The sequence below is a fragment of the Peromyscus eremicus genome, chromosome 22 (genome assembly GCF_949786415.1).
Source record: "Peromyscus eremicus chromosome 22, PerEre_H2_v1, whole genome shotgun sequence".
NCBI classification, from domain to species: Eukaryota; Metazoa; Chordata; class Mammalia; order Rodentia; family Cricetidae; genus Peromyscus; species Peromyscus eremicus.
Window position 1 is genome coordinate 35,853,068 of NC_081437.1, and position 15,322 is coordinate 35,868,389.

Here is a 15,322-nt window from a genome sequence, read left to right on the forward strand (position 1 = left end):
ATAACTGGGCATTTTGCTCATAGAAATGAACCAGTCAGAAAAAAAAATCCCAAATCTGCTGTTAATATCATTTATACAACACAGGAAAGTTCTACAGCAGATCCGCTCTGCCCAGAGAAGAAGCAGACAGGAGTGTACGAGCCCTCTCAAAGCCAACAGGTACCAGTGAGCCGCGGCCCAAAGACACAACCCGCCCTCGCCGAGATGTAGACCTGAGGGACCTTGAGGATGAGAGCTCACGTGCCTACTTTTAACCAAAGGTTCTCAGGGGGAGCCAGAAGATTTGGTGGTGGTTTCACAGGACTTTGGAGAAAGCATTACTTAACCGTTCTCTCTTTCCCAGGTTCCTCTTTGCATACTATTGTTTAGTGGGAAGAGGACACAGAGACAGACTGGAGAGGGCCCTGGCTAGCAGTCAGCCTCTTCGGTAATAACGCCGTCCCAAGTCCTCAGATCCGGACAACAGAGGCAGCCCGTGCTGAAAGCGCAACGCAATTGACGAACGTCCCATACATGGGAAGAGCTGTCATCACATACTTGTCTCACATGCCATCAGATTCAAACTTACTCCCTCGCCTCATGCTTCCTCGTACACTTTTCCTTTTCCTTTCAGTGTTTTTCCGCCCCTAGAGTCACTTGCACGTCTCTCCAGACAGACTCGGCTCTCCATCAGCATCTCAGCCCCGCAACGGGAGTCCAAGTGAGCGCGCACTTCCGGCGGCGTCCGGAAGCGCGTCATCAGCCCGCGCCAGTTCCCGCACGCTGTCCCGGTGCGCCTGGGATTCGGGCGCTGGAGGACTCCGGTGGCCCGCGATCTGTGACTGCTTGCCGGGTCCCGGCTGCTCCGCGCCGCCATGCAGGTCTCGAGCCTCAACGAGGTGAAGATTTACAGCCTTAGCTGCGGCAAGTCCCTCCCCGAGGTGAGTCCTCATCCCTTCGTCGCCGTCGCTGCCCCTCTCACTGCCCTAATAGATCTTTAATGCTGCCTGGTTTTATGTCAGCTTCACACAAGCCCGAGTTATCCGAAAGGAGGGAACCTCAATTGAGAAAATGCCTCCGTAAGATCCAGCTGTAAGGTATTTTCTTAATTAGTGATTGATGGAGGAGGACCCAGCCCACCGTGGGTGGTGGCACCCCTGGGCTGGTGGTCCTGGGTTCTGTAAGGAAGCAGACGGAGCAAGCCGTGAGGAACAAGCCAGTGAGCAGCACCCCTCCATGGCCTCTGCATCAGCTCCTGACTCTAGGTTCCTGCCCTGTGTGAGTTTCTGCCCTGACTTCCCTCAGTGGTGGACCGTGCTATGGAACTGTAGCAGAAATAAATTCTTTCCTCCTCAGATTGCTTCGGTCATGGTGTTTTTAATCACAGCATAGAAACTGTAAGACAGCACTTTTGTTCTGCTTGTATTAGGTTCATGTGAAAACATGCTGACGTCTAGAAACTATGTCCTTTAATTGAAACATCATTGCCTGAAATACAGTCGGAGCAATATAGTCACAGAGAGTAGCAACTTACTTACTGCAGAGAGGGAAGGAAAACTCTGGCCCATCCCCACTCTCTTCAAAGTGCTATCCTGGTGTACACAATGCCTCAGTGTATACTTAAGGTCTTGAGAGGTGAGCCTGCATGTCTAGAGACTTCTTTTTTTTAAAAAAAAAATTTTTTTTTTATTTTTCCGAGACAGGATGTCTCTGTGTAACAGGCCTAGCTGTCCTGGAATTCGCTTTATAGACCAGGCTGGCCTCGAACTCACAGAAATCTGCCTGCCTCTGCCTCCAGAGTGCTGTGATTAAAGGCGTGTGCCACCACCCAGTGTCATTAGCAACTTCTTCTAAAGATTATTCTGCTGTCTAGTAAGAATAGTACATTGGTTTTGTTTTTCCCTTTTAGAAGTGACAGATTTTTTTTTTTTTTTTTTTTTTTTTTCTGAGACAAGGTTTCTCAGTAGCTTTGGAGCCTGTCCTGGACTAGCTCTGTAGACCAGGCTGGCCTCGAACTCACAGAGATCCACCTGCCTCTGCCTCCCGAGTGCTGGGATTAAAGGCATGCGCCACCACCGCCCGGCTAGATTTTTTTTTTTTTAAAGATTTATTTATTTATTATGTATACAGAGGAGGGCGCCAGATTTCATTACAGATGGCTGTGAGCCACCATGTGGGTGCTGGGAATTGAACTCAGGTCCTCCGGAAGAGCAGTCAGTGCTCTTAACCTCCGAGCTATCTCTCCAGCCCCCCCCCCCCATTTTTTTTTTCCTTTCATTTCTTTGGGGCTCTTAACTTTGAATGTGTTGACATTTTGAGCTGGACAGTTCCTTGTTAGTGGTGTTTTATAGGATGTTTGCAGCATCCCTGGCCCATACCCACTAGATACCAAGATTACATCTACCAATGTGATGCCATACTAAATCTTTAAGATTTGCCATAAGCCCTCTGGGGAGCAGAACCTGCCCTGGTAGAGACCCATCCACTCAATGTCACTATAATTGACAAGTGCTTTCTCATTGCTGTTCATTCCCCTGCTGCCTGTAGAACCAAATCTGCTTTCGGTGAATGTGTCAGTGAAAAACAACACTTCTTATCCAGGGCTGGCTATTAGGCCAGTCGTAGATCTGTTCTTATTCTTTGTAAGAAATATATTTTGGTTGGCAAAGGGACACATTTATAATTCCAGTGTGTGGGAGGCTGAGACGGGAAGATTGTGAGTTTGTGTTCAGTCTGGGGTACAGAGCTACATAGTGTGACTGTCTCAACACACAGAAACATGTACATGCATACATGGGGAGTGGCGCTCGCTCCATATAGAAACTAAAACCCATCATTGAGAGCTTCTGTGATCTCTTAGCTTAATGGACTAGTTTTATTCTTTTTTTTAAATGCTTTGTAAAACAGCTGTCCAAAAAATTTTGTTTAGTATATGTAAATGTATTTTTAAAAATCCAGAAAATATGCTATCATGGAGTTAAGATTATAGAATAGTCTCACTTTCTGAGCCGGCGGCGGTGGTGGTGGTGGTGGTGGTGGTGGTGGTGGTGGTGGTGGTGGTGGTGATGATAGTGATGATGATGATGATGGTGCGCATGCCTTTAATCCGAGCACTCAGGCAGAGGCAGGCAGATCTCTGTGAGTTGGAGGCCAGCCTGGTCTACAGCGTGAGATCCAGGACAGGCTCCAAAGCTAAAAGAGAAACCCTGTCTCAAAAAAAAAGAGAAGAATAGTCTCACTTTCTGTTTTATTGTTCCTGTAAGCTTGAGTTTTCTAAAATGAAAACAATTCAGGTGTGTTTTACATGGCGGTATCTGTTTTCTCCTAGTGGCTTTCTGACAGGAAGAAAAGAGCCCTGCAGAAGAAGGATGTCGGTGAGTATTCCTGGTGCTCTTTCCTGCTCCAGCTGTCTGCGGCTCACGTGACAGTGTCCTCAGCTGTCCGGCTTTCCAATGTAGGGTATGGGAACTAAGCTTTGCACCCTTCTTTCTTTGATGTGATTGTCTTGCTGATGGTGTGGACCTCAGTCTCACCCCCCTTTCAACCTAACGAGTTAGCCTCTCCTGGTTTCATGGATGGCATCCAGGCTCCTGGGTCAGAGTCACAGCCTTTAGTACTCATGACGCAGCACAGATGGCCCGAACATCAGCGTGTTTGTCCCACTTGCCCCTTGAGTCCCTTGGGAGGGTTTCAGCATGGCTTGGATGAGGCATGCACACAGTGGGCCTGCGTTTCAGGGAGGAGCCCAGGTGGGAAGCCCACTGTTTGCTAGCAGGCGGTAAACAGGCCTGGCCTTCTGTGACTCCTCCATCAAAGTTCTCAGCTGCCAGTAACCCTGAGACACGGCTTAGGAGGACGGCCTTTCCCACAGTTCCGTGACTGCGTTCTTCCTAGTGTGTCAGAACCTTTATGTCAGTTGACTCGCTCAGTTTTGCAACAGAGAGACAAGAAACTTTGGTTTTTCAAGACAGGGTTTCTCTGTGTAGCTTTGGAGCCTGTCCTAGAACTCACTCTGTAGACCAGGCTGGCCTCGAACTCACAGAGATTCCCCTGGTTCTGCCTCCCGAGTGCTGGGATTAAAGGCATGCGCCACCACCGCCCGGCAATTAACTTTTTTTTTTCTTTTTTAATGAACAAAAGAACTTCATGTATAAAATATCTGAATGTAAACAATGAGATTGGTTTGTTACTTAACTGACCTTGATAAATTTATTTCCATTAAATGTTTTCCAGTTGAGGTGCTGTAGATGAGAGGAAACTTATCTTCCTGTAGATTTCATTTAACTGAGTCACTAAAAATTGAGCACTACGAGGTTACTGGCTGTGAGATTGAGATCTTTTGGCAAGCTTCTTGGAAAAATAGACTTTGTATAATACTAAAGTCAGGTAGAAAGTGGGATATGTGTATATATATATATATGTGTATATATATACATATATATACACATATATATATATATTTTGAGACAGGGTTTCTCTGTGTAACAGCTCGATCTGTAGACCAGGCTGGCCTTGAACTCAGAGATCCTCTTGCCTTTGCCTCTGCCTCCCAAGTGCTGGGATTAAAGGCATATGCCACTCTACACCAAACTTTCTATGCTAATATCTTATATAAGCCTAAGATTTGGAACCTTAGGCTTAGAGATATTTAGGTATATATATATATACACACACACATATATATATCCTCCAGCTGAGGACTGAACCCAGGGCTAAATCCCCAACCCTGAAAGTGGGATTTTTAACTCAGAAGGAGTTTTATCTGGTCCCCCCCCCCATACCCCCCTCTGCTACCTTCCAGTGTACTCATGTAACAAAATGGATTCAGATTATTTATGCTTATAAATAATAAATTAGTCCTGCTCAGGACTAATTTGTGTCTAGTAATTCAAGTGGTTCCGTCTTTGATTTTTTTGTTCGTTGTGGTGCCAGGGATTGAACCCAGGGCCTCACACATGCTAAGCATGCTATCTGCCACTGAGCCACCCCCAGGCCTTAAACAAAGCATAAGCACGTCATAGATAAGCAGTCCTCCCAGTAGTCATGTTTATATGGCAACTGGTCAGAATTCTTCCCCTGGTAGAAAAAATGGTTGTTGTTTTTTTTTTTTTTTTTTTTTTTTTGAGAGAGTAGGTGTTAGTGCTGTGGTCCACAGAAGCTGGGCTAGCTCTTCTCTAGCCTGGGTCCTCTTTACCAGAGAGGGCAAGAGCTAACAGGTATGCATCAGCATCAGCTCTAGGCTAGTTTCTTTCTTCTTCTTCTTTTCTTGGTTTTTTATTTTTATTTATTTATTTATTTATTTATTTATTTATTTATTTTGGTTTTTTGAGACAGGGTTTCTCTGTGTAACAGCCTTGGCTGTCCTGGAACTCGATCTGTAGACCAGGCTGGCCTTGAACTCAGAGATCCTCTTGCCTTTGCTTCTGCCTCCCAAGTGCTGGGATTAAAGGCATATGCCACTCTACACCAAACTTTCTATGCTAATATCTTATATAAGCCTAAGATTTGGAACCTTAGGCTTAGAGAGATTTAGGCGAAATCACTCTGATTTTTGTTGCCGCTGTGATTAATGATGGTTTAGTGTTTTCTCTGTTCCTCCTTGACCTGGGTCTTAAAACTGTGCTGATTCCTGTGGACATTTTCTCTTCAGTTAAAGAAGATGCCCTTTCTTTCTAAAAAGTGAAAAAAAAAAAATACATACTATGCTAGCTTTCCGTTATTATCCCAGAGTACCTGAGGCCAACAACTCAGAACAAGGAGCGGTCTGGAGCTTTCTGTCCACGTGCCGCTGGTTTTGTTGTTTGGGGGCCTGCGGTGAGGCAGCACGTGGTGGAATGGACTGCTCACTAAACAGGAAACGAGAGGAGATGGAGCCAACGAGTGTCCTATCGTCTCCTTTGAGGGCATGACTCCAGCGACTAAGACCTCACTGGGTCCATGGCTCTAAAGTTTTACCACCTCCCAATTAAACCATGGACCCAGGAACCAGACTTTGGCGAGCTTGGGCCTTTGGCGGCATTTCAGATCCAAACTGTTAGCAGGGAGGAGCTAAGAAGAAATCTGGGGGGCTGTGTTGGGATCGTTCTCACGGCTGGGAGCCTTCGGGCTGTGTGCTGCTGCTTGTGTAGCTGTGCCTCTCTGGCATGCCCTGTCCTCCCCGATGCCCACGATGAACTAGTTTTTCCCCTTCTCTCTTTGTAGATGTCCGTAGGAGAATCGAACTTATTCAGGATTTTGAAATGCCTACTGTGTGTACCACTATCAAGGTGTCAAAAGATGGGCAGTATATTTTAGCAACAGGTAAGCATCTTTGTGGGTTCAGTTTGCATGCGCTCCGTAACAGGAAGTGCTCTAGTAAGAAGGGTTACTCTCCTTGTTTACCCCAGCGTTTCATTATAAACATTTTCAGAGACACAGAAATGCTTAAATGAGCACCTATTTAACTGCGACCTAGATTCTGCCGTGAATAGTTTACTGTGTTTATCTATCAATGCATATATATATTTTAAATGAGTTTTCAGAGTAGGTCACAGATTGAAGCTTCTTTATTTTTATGTTTTAGTTTTCGATTTTGGGAATCTCTATATATCCTAGTCTGGCCTGAGACTCACAGTCTTCCGCCTCCCCTCCACTTCCGAGTGCTGAGACACAGGCCTGTGCCCTCACACCAGGCTTTGCTCCATTTGAACAGCTTCGTACACACCAGCCAGGCCCGTTGTGCCGTGCTAATGGCTCTCTCAGCACCCGCACATCTCTAAGCCTCTGGGTTTTCTCGGTTTACTGTTCTTATTTTTTGTGTGTGAGTGTTTGCCTGTATGTACGTAAGTGTGTACACCTTCTGCTTTGGGTCCCAGAACTGGAGTTATGCATAGTTGTGAGCCATCACGTGAGGGCTGAGAACCGAACCGTGGTCCTTTGGAAGAGCAGCCGGTCTCTTGACTGTGAGCTTCTATTTTGAGAAACTAGTCAGGAGTGTTGAGAAGATCTGAGCTGTTTGGACAGAGTTACTGAGGGGTACAAGGGCCTTAGACCTTTAATTTAGGTCTTGGTCTTCTGGATCTAGAGACACTAAAAGATGGTGCCAGTGCTCTGGGGTGTAGATTTAGTGAGAAAGAGGGGTTTTGTTTTGTTTTTTGACAGGTTCTCACTCTGTAGCCCTGGCTGGGTAGACCAGGCTGGCCTCAAACTCACAGAGAACTAACTACTTGCTGCTGCCTCCCAAGTGCTGGGATTAAAGGTGTGCATGCGCCGCCGCCACTGCCGCCGCCACCACCTGCTTCAGAGAGGTTTAATGTCAAGTTGCACTTTCTTTTATGAAATCATTCTCTACTTCTGACAAGATTAATTGCTTTCTTACTTAGAACCCTGGGTTTTCGTGTATCCTAAAAAGACTGTCTTCATCAAGAGTGTGTGAGCATTGAGAGTGAGTCTCAGAACCGAAGGTTGGGTTTTAATGACTTTTCATGAATAGCTCTATCCACAGCTAGTAGCTGTGACTGGACAGTGCTGTTGGGTGCGGAGTCCTTCTTGGTGCCTCCCCTCTGGCCCTTTCCTTGGAACTCGTGGAGAATAGACTCGGAGCCGGTCGCTGTCTGCTCTCTTCAGTAGAGCCTGGCTTTTCATCCTCGGCCCTGCTGCTGTCTCCATCTCTGTCTCTGTCCTTGGACTTGCGGCTGAAACAAGGTGGATAGAATTTGTCCTTGGAGGTGCTGTGGTCTAGTTGGGGAAATGGACTAGCCAAGGAAGTCAGTGCAGGGGATGTGTGGACTGTGGACCTGTCACAGAGCGAAGCAGCCTTCAGTTCAGAATCAGGCCCGATTCCAACCTGCCCCTTCCCTTCCCGCCAGTGCTGGGGATCAAACGCAGTGCTTTGTGAGTGCGTGCAAGTGCTCTAGAGACTGACGTCTCCAGCTGCAAGTCTGTCCTCAGTGTCCTTGTCAGACTTGACAGCGGGGGCACAGGGGCTGATTTTATACAAGTGTATGTTTGCCACATTTCTTTGTCCTGAGAGTCAAGATAATGCCAGTGAACCCTGTAGACAGTGCGGAAATACAAAGGAAATACAAGCTCAAACCCAGCGGGAGCAAAGGCCCTGCGAATATTAATAGTTTTTCCTAAGGCCCATCACACACAGTCGTCGTCCAACAGTGGACTCAAGGTCTGTGTGCTTCTCTGCTGTGGAGGGGCTGTTGTTCTTTGGGAGACAGGATGTCCTCTCTGGCCCAGAGCTCATGTGCCATCTGCCTTAGCCTCCTAACTGCTGGGATAAAAGGCATGCATCCCCGTGCTAGGTATATTTTTGGGGTTTTAGAGTTTTCTTTTTAAATGAAATCCAGGTTTTGATGCATGCTAGAATACAGGACCCATCCCCCAACCCCCACCCCCACATAATGTCATATTTTGCTTTTAGAAATTGATCTTTGTTTTTCCTCATTGCAAGCATGGTGCATTTGTACAGAATGCAAACAGTGTAGAGGACTGTGACATAAGATGTGAGCATCCCCACATTGCTCGTTAGAGATGGTTGGTGTCTGTACTTCTCTCCCCACCATTCCCGTGCCGCATCCTTTAGCCATACAGAGTTGGGAGCATATGCACTGTGTTGCAGTCCTCACCTCTGGTCTCTGAACTCATTCTTTTTGTAATCCGTCTTAGGGGCTGCTGAGGTGGCTCAGCAGGTACAGGTGCTTGCTGCCAAGGCTGACAGCCTGAGTTCGATCCTAGAACCCATGTGGTGGAAGGAGAGAACCAGCTGTCCAGCACACTTTGGGAGTCTGTTATCATCTCTGTGTGCTTCATGTTTCCTGGGTGGGTTTGCCGCTCTGTTTAAGTATTGATCTGTCAGTGGAGTTCATTTGTGTGACAGAGTCACAGGGGACGTATTCCCACCGCTGGTACGCTTGTGGCCGGCCTTCTGTAGTCCTCAATTTGTGTAAGTTGAAGTACAGTTTCAAAGTGATTTTCCATCCTGTACCTTACAGGTACTGGAGATTATCAGGCAGGTTCTATCAGTTTGTTTATGAGCGATCTAACTTTCACTGGCACAAATATTAGGCATCTTTTTCATCTTTTGTGTTCTCATAGCAAGCTGTTTGGTTGTTCCTGTCTACTTTTACTGGGTTATTGTGAGTCTACTTCATTCCCTGTGGCTTGTTATTCCCTTTGGGATGCTTGTGTGGGGCTGCTGTTAGAGCCCTTTCTTTGATTTGTGAGAGCTATCTCACCTCAGGCAGAAAGGACAAGCAGCAGTTCTGTGGGGTGTGACTATGAAGAGTGTATCCTTAGGTTTTGCATCACAATTGATTATTTTTTTATAGGAACTTATAAACCTCGAGTTCGGTGTTATGATACCTATCAATTATCCTTGAAGTTTGAAAGGTGCTTGGATTCAGAAGGTAAGAGGCTAACTGAACTCATAGATAGCTTTTTATATTCGTCCGTCACGCTGATTTTTGAAATGGGAGTGGGTGTGTTTTGGTTGCTGGAGATGAAGTAGTTAGATATGATGCTACACTTACCAGGCTGTAGCCCACACTGGGTGGGCCCTCTGCTCTGCACAGGGCTACCCTCAGTGGGTGGGCCGGGTGGGCTCTGTAAGCTCTTCAGAAGTCTGCTTCCAGACTCACTCAGCCTGTTGTGGCTGTGGAACTGGATGGTGGGGTCTCCTTGCTGGTTCTCAGCCGGGCTCCGTTTGGTTTAGAGAGGCTGCCAGGGCTCTGCTCTAGCTGGAGACATCTTTTAGATCTTTCTTTTTAGCCTCATTATTTTACCTTATGTGTATGGGTCTGCCTGCATATTTATCTGTGCACCATGCATGTGCCTGATACCATAGGAGGCCAGAAGAGGGCATCTGATCTACTGGGACTGGAGTTATAGATGGCTGAACTCTGCATGTGGGTGCTGGGACTGGAGTTATAGATGGCTGAACTCTGCATGTGGGTGCTGGGACTGGAGTTATAGATGGCTGTACTCTGCATGTGGGTGCTGGGACTGGAGTTATAGATGGCTGAACTCTGCATGTGGGTGCTGGGACTGGAGTTATAGATGGCTGGGAGCTGCATGTGGGTGTTGGGACTTGGATCTGGCTTCTTTGGAAGAGCAACAAGTGCTCTTACCCAGGAAGCCCTATTCCTGGCCCCGAGAGACCTCTTCTGTTAAGAGTCATGTGATTAGACAGCTATTCCCCGTTGTCATACTGCACAACGTAATCCCTGGGAGCAGTGTCTCAGTAACTCTCAGGCCCCACCCGTACTCACCAGGGGACACTGCACCCTGTAAAGGTCACAGCGGTCACTACAGAGTTTTTTTTTTAAAGATTTATTTATTTCTTATGTATACAATGTTTTGCCTGCATGTATGTCTACAGGCCAGAAGAGGGCACCAGATCTCATTATAGATGGTTGTGAGCCACCATGTGGGTGCTGGGAATTGACTCAGGACCTCTGGAAGAACAGTCGGTGCTCTTAACCTCTGAGCCATCTCTCCAGCCCCCAGAATTCTTTCTAACCCAGAAAGCAAGTTAGAATGGCACAGTTTTACTTTTATCAGTGAGTCTGGTGTTTAGGATCAAGGGGAATGATGCTAATGGATACACTGTTGTGTAGAATTATCAGATCATCTAGTCTACCACACTAACGGATACAGTGTTGTGTAGAGTTATCAGATCATCTAGTCCACCACACTAATGGATACAGTGTTGTGTAGAATTATCAGATCATCTAGTCTACCACACTAACGGATACAGTGTTGTGTAGAGTTATCAGATCATCTAGTCTACCACACTCACGGATACAGTGTTGTGTAGAATTACCAGCAGATCATCTAGTCCACCACACTAACGGATACAGTGTTGTGTAGAGTTATCAGATCATCTAGTCCACCACACTAACGGATACAGTGTTGTGTAGAGTTAACAGCTCATTTAGTCCACCACACTAACGGATACAGTGTTGTGTAGAATTAACAGCTCATTTAGTCTACCACACTAACGGATACAGTGTTGTGTAGAATTACCAGCAGATCATCTAGTCCACTGTTTGCTTCTGGAGAACAGTAGGAACTTTGTGTGCCATTCATAACTGTTAATTTTTGTTTGGAGATAAACTTTGTATAAGCAAAAGCTACTGTTGCCTCTTTTTCTTTTTGTTTTGAGACATGGCTTCTCCCTGTAGCCATGGCTGATTGGGAACTCTTTATGTAGACCAGGCTGGCCTCAAACTCACAGAGATCCTCCTTCTTCTGCTTCCCAAGGCATGAACCAGCATATGACTTCCCAGCCTGGTATTCTTTTTTAAAGCAGTGTTCTAAAGGATGCTCTTTCATTTATATTTGAAAGTCTTAAAAACTATTTAGAACGTCTCAGCAAGGCAGTGGCAAAATTTTTTAGGAATCATAGTTTGTAAATTTTCTTTAGGTCTATAAAAAAAAATCTAGTGGGAATTTTTTTCTTTTAATGTATTTGTATAAAGTTATTCACAGTTAAAACCAGTTAGAATCCTCGCAAGAAGCTTGTGTTTTTGTTAGAACATCAGTCGATAATTGTGATTTCTTTTTTCTGTTATTTTTCAGTTGTCACCTTTGAGATTTTATCTGATGACTATTCAAAGGTATTTACTATCCTTATTTGTATGTCTGTGTGTCTATGTGAATGCGTACCACGTGTGTGCAGTTGCCCTTGGATGCCAGAAGAGGGCATCAGATCTCCAGGTGGTTGTGAACTGCTGCGTGAGTGCTGGGATCTGAACTCAGGACCTCTGCAAGAGCAGCAAGTGTTCTTAACTGCTGAGCCGTCGCTCCAGCCCTGGAACTTATTTTTCTAATAAATATTTCTGTTATAGTCCCAGTGTTGAATTAAAAATCACTGTGTAGTAATAGATAATTTATCATTTTATATTGATTTTTGGCCAGGTGCTTGTATGATGTGTAGTATATTTTAAAACAACATTGGGAAAGAGCCTTTGATCAACTAATGTAGTTGGTTCTCAGCATCACCGGGCCTGGCCTTTTTTCTAAGGACCTGGTAACAGGTGCCCTTTGTCCGGCGTCAGATGGTCTCCATCTGTGGTTCTAATAATTGACGTTAGCCTAGGCATGTTTGCCAGCTTGCCTTCATCTCCTTATTTATACAAGATAAGGAAGCCATCGGGTTTTTCAGGTCTCATAACTCAGCGAGAGCTGGTAGTGTGCTCTGGTACAGTTCTGAGTGCAGTCGAATAGACTTCTTCTCCCCTTTTCCTATTGCCATTTATTTCTCCGTCTTCTGGTTTTTTTTTTCTTCTCCCGAGTGCTGGGAATAAAGACATGCACCACCACCGCCCAGCTCCATCTTTCAGTTCTTATGGTCATTTCAGTACTTACAAATTGTCAGGGAAGCCCTTACTTAATTTAAAATGGAAATGATATAAAGTGCCATGGTGCCCTTTAGTTATTCACCAGTAAAAACCACTTCAGGAGATCACACAATAACTTTTTATGTCAAATGTCATCTTGGAAGAGTTGAACTCACAGTTGAATTTCATGGCTTTTCCCTCTGGCTCAGTTCCTCCCACTATGAGGTACAGATTACCTTTCAGCTGCAGCAGCCATTTATCCTGGCTTGGAATATGGCAATTTTATAACTTATTTTCTCTATTATTGATATATTTGCATTTAAACACCATGCAAACTTCTCAGACACGCTCTGTAGTGTGCTGAGTGTGTGCACACAGGTCTGCGTATGTGTACAGAGCGTGAGCACACAGGTCTGTGTATGTGTACAGAATGTAAGGAGGGGGAGAGATGAGAGTGTTTCTTGCTTGGGAGTTTTAGTGATGCTGAAAGTTAAGCAAACTAACTTTGATTGTTTTCTTTTCAGATCGTCTTCTTACATAACGACAGATACATTGAATTTCATTCACAATCAGGTTTTTACTACAAAACCAGAATTCCTAAGTTCGGCAGAGACTTCTCTTACCACTACCCGTCCTGCGACTTGTACTTCGTTGGTGCGAGGTATCAGTCAGTATTTTTCTCCTTCCCACCTCCCCCACAGCTAGCTTCACTAGGATTGTTTGTAGCCTTTATCTACTCAAGTGTTCTTAATAGAGAAAGTGATGTGTCATTACTGTGACAGGGAATCGGTCTTAGAAAAAACAACCCAGTAGTTTACGTGCTGATGCATAGTCTTCAGTAGGTGGTATCACTGAAATGCTTTAGCACCTGCTGTTTTACTAAGGTCCTTTTTAAAGACCTAACTTTAAACTATGCCTGTGTCGGGTGTTTAAGCCGGAACCCACACAAGCCTCACAGGGCGGCCCCGTTGCTGGGGTTTACAAGACACTGCCGTTTGTTTTGTCTTTTGACCTCCTGAGTTTATAGTTCCTGCCCTAAGCTTGTCCAGTATTTTGTTATGAATGTCATGTATAGTTGTGGACTTGTTTAGGGGGCTGAGGACGTGGCTCAGTGAGTGAAGTCCTTTCTGTGCAAGCATGGGGAGCTGAGTGCAGGTCCCAGGTGTGATACGAAAACCCGGCATGGCAGGGCAGGCCAGCAACCCAGTGCTGAGCTGTGGAGGAAGAGCCCCTGGAACTGGACTGACAGATGTTTGTGAACGGCCTGGAGGGTGCCGGGAACTGAACTTGGGTTCCTGCACGTCTCAGCTCTTAACTACCAAGACTTGGCAAATTCTTGAACAAAGTGAATCTGTTTAGAATAAGTTCTTTATCAGCTTTTCAGAGGGAAGTGATGGCTCATGGGTGACAGCTTTGCATGTGCTTCTGAAGTTTGTATTTACTCACAGGAAAATGCCACATGTAGTTCACCAGATTCTCTGTTCCTTGCAGCTCGGAAGTGTATAGATTAAACTTAGAACAAGGGCGGTACCTGAACCCTCTGCAAACGGACGCCGCGTGAGTACTTCAGCCCTATGGCTACATTGACTTTGTCCAGGAGATGGCGCCAGAGGCTCATGCCATCAGATGACCTAGTTACACTAGCATCCTGGGCCCCAGTTGATAGGGTATCATTAACTGTGCTCTGAGCTGCAGTTCTGATTGAGTTCAGTGTCTTCTCTGTTCCTGATGCCATCAGTCCATCTGTGGATGTGGTCTACACCAGGCCCTAGGTTTGCTGCTGAGCAGATAAATCAATGAAGGAGTCAGGGTTTTTGTTGTTGTTAAACAAAAAGATTTGCTGAGAAGACCAGACGATTCCTTAGAAGTTGGAAGTTCTCATGCAAAAAGACTTGTAGTTTAATCCCAGTACTCAGGAGGCAGAATTGGGTGGATCTCTCAGTTCAAGGCCAGCCTGGTCTGCATAGCAAGTTTCAGGATAGCCAGGGCTATATAGAGAAACTCTGTCTTAATATAACAACAACAAAACTTCTGACTGACTTTTAAAAATGCAGTTTATTATTTTTACTTGTAGTAGTAAGTTTTCACTCATGCTTTGTTTTGTGGTATTTTTATTTTTTGAATTCAGCCTCCAGTGACAGCTGGTTTTGGCAGGGTCTATTCTGTCTCCATGCACTGGGATAGGTGGCCTGCCCAGGGGCCTCCTGCCTCACCGGGGTAGGTGGCCTGCCCGGGGGCTCTGCTGCCCCACCGGGATAGGTGGCCTGCCCGGGGGGCCTCCTGCCTCACTGGGATAGGTGGCCTGCCCGGGGGCTCTGCTGCCCCACCGGGATAGGTGGCCTGTCCGGGGGCTCTGCTGCCCCACCGGGATAGGTGGCCTGCCCGGGGGCTCTGCTGCCCCACCGGGATAGGTGGCCTGCCTGGGGGCCTCCTGCCCCACCGGGATAGGTGGCCTGCCTGGGGGCCTCCTGCCTCACCGGGATAGGTGGCCTGCCCGGGGGCTCTGCTGCCCCACCGGGATAGGTGGCCTGCCCGGGGCCCTGCAGCTAGGCAGACTTGGAAGCTGGACTCCATCTGTACTTACAGAACTAACTTTGCCTTGTCTCTGTGAGAGGCTTCGGAGAAGAGAACATGGAGAGGTAAAACTTCCAAGCTGGCAAGATGGTTTTGTTCTGCGCTGACTTAAAATACTTTTAATTAAAAAAAAAAATGTAACTTCATAATACATGATTGCATAATAAAAAAAGTTATCTGCTCTTCAGCTGCTTGATTTCTTGTTCATAACCTCTGTTATTTATTACGTATCCTTTATACTCTGGACACGGTTGAACATTTTGTTCTTTAATTTAATCCTCACAATAACCCATTGAGGTAGGTCAAAATTCACTTCAGTGAGTAAGAAAATGAGGCTTTGTTTGTCCTCCAGGTCTTGAGATTGCCATAGTGATGACCTGTGTTCTTAAGAATGTGGCATTGCCTTGGAGGAAATAGAAGGGCCTTTCTTCCCATGGTGG

At 46.0% G+C, this 15,322-nt stretch overlaps 1 protein-coding gene across 1 annotated transcript in view; it reads left to right on the forward strand.

Moving 5' to 3' along the window:
• The first annotated feature begins 767 nt into the window (after positions 1-767).
• Nol10 (nucleolar protein 10) overlaps positions 768-15,322 on the forward strand; it is an 86,982-nt gene continuing 72,427 nt past the window's right edge. The window contains exons 1-7 of the mRNA XM_059248491.1: positions 768-920; positions 3,308-3,353; positions 6,181-6,279; positions 9,297-9,374; positions 11,548-11,585; positions 12,833-12,969; positions 13,800-13,865. Of these exons, the coding sequence (XP_059104474.1) occupies positions 855-920; positions 3,308-3,353; positions 6,181-6,279; positions 9,297-9,374; positions 11,548-11,585; positions 12,833-12,969; positions 13,800-13,865 (530 nt within the window). The 5' untranslated portion in view covers positions 768-854. The remainder of the gene's footprint in view (positions 921-3,307; positions 3,354-6,180; positions 6,280-9,296; positions 9,375-11,547; positions 11,586-12,832; positions 12,970-13,799; positions 13,866-15,322) is intronic.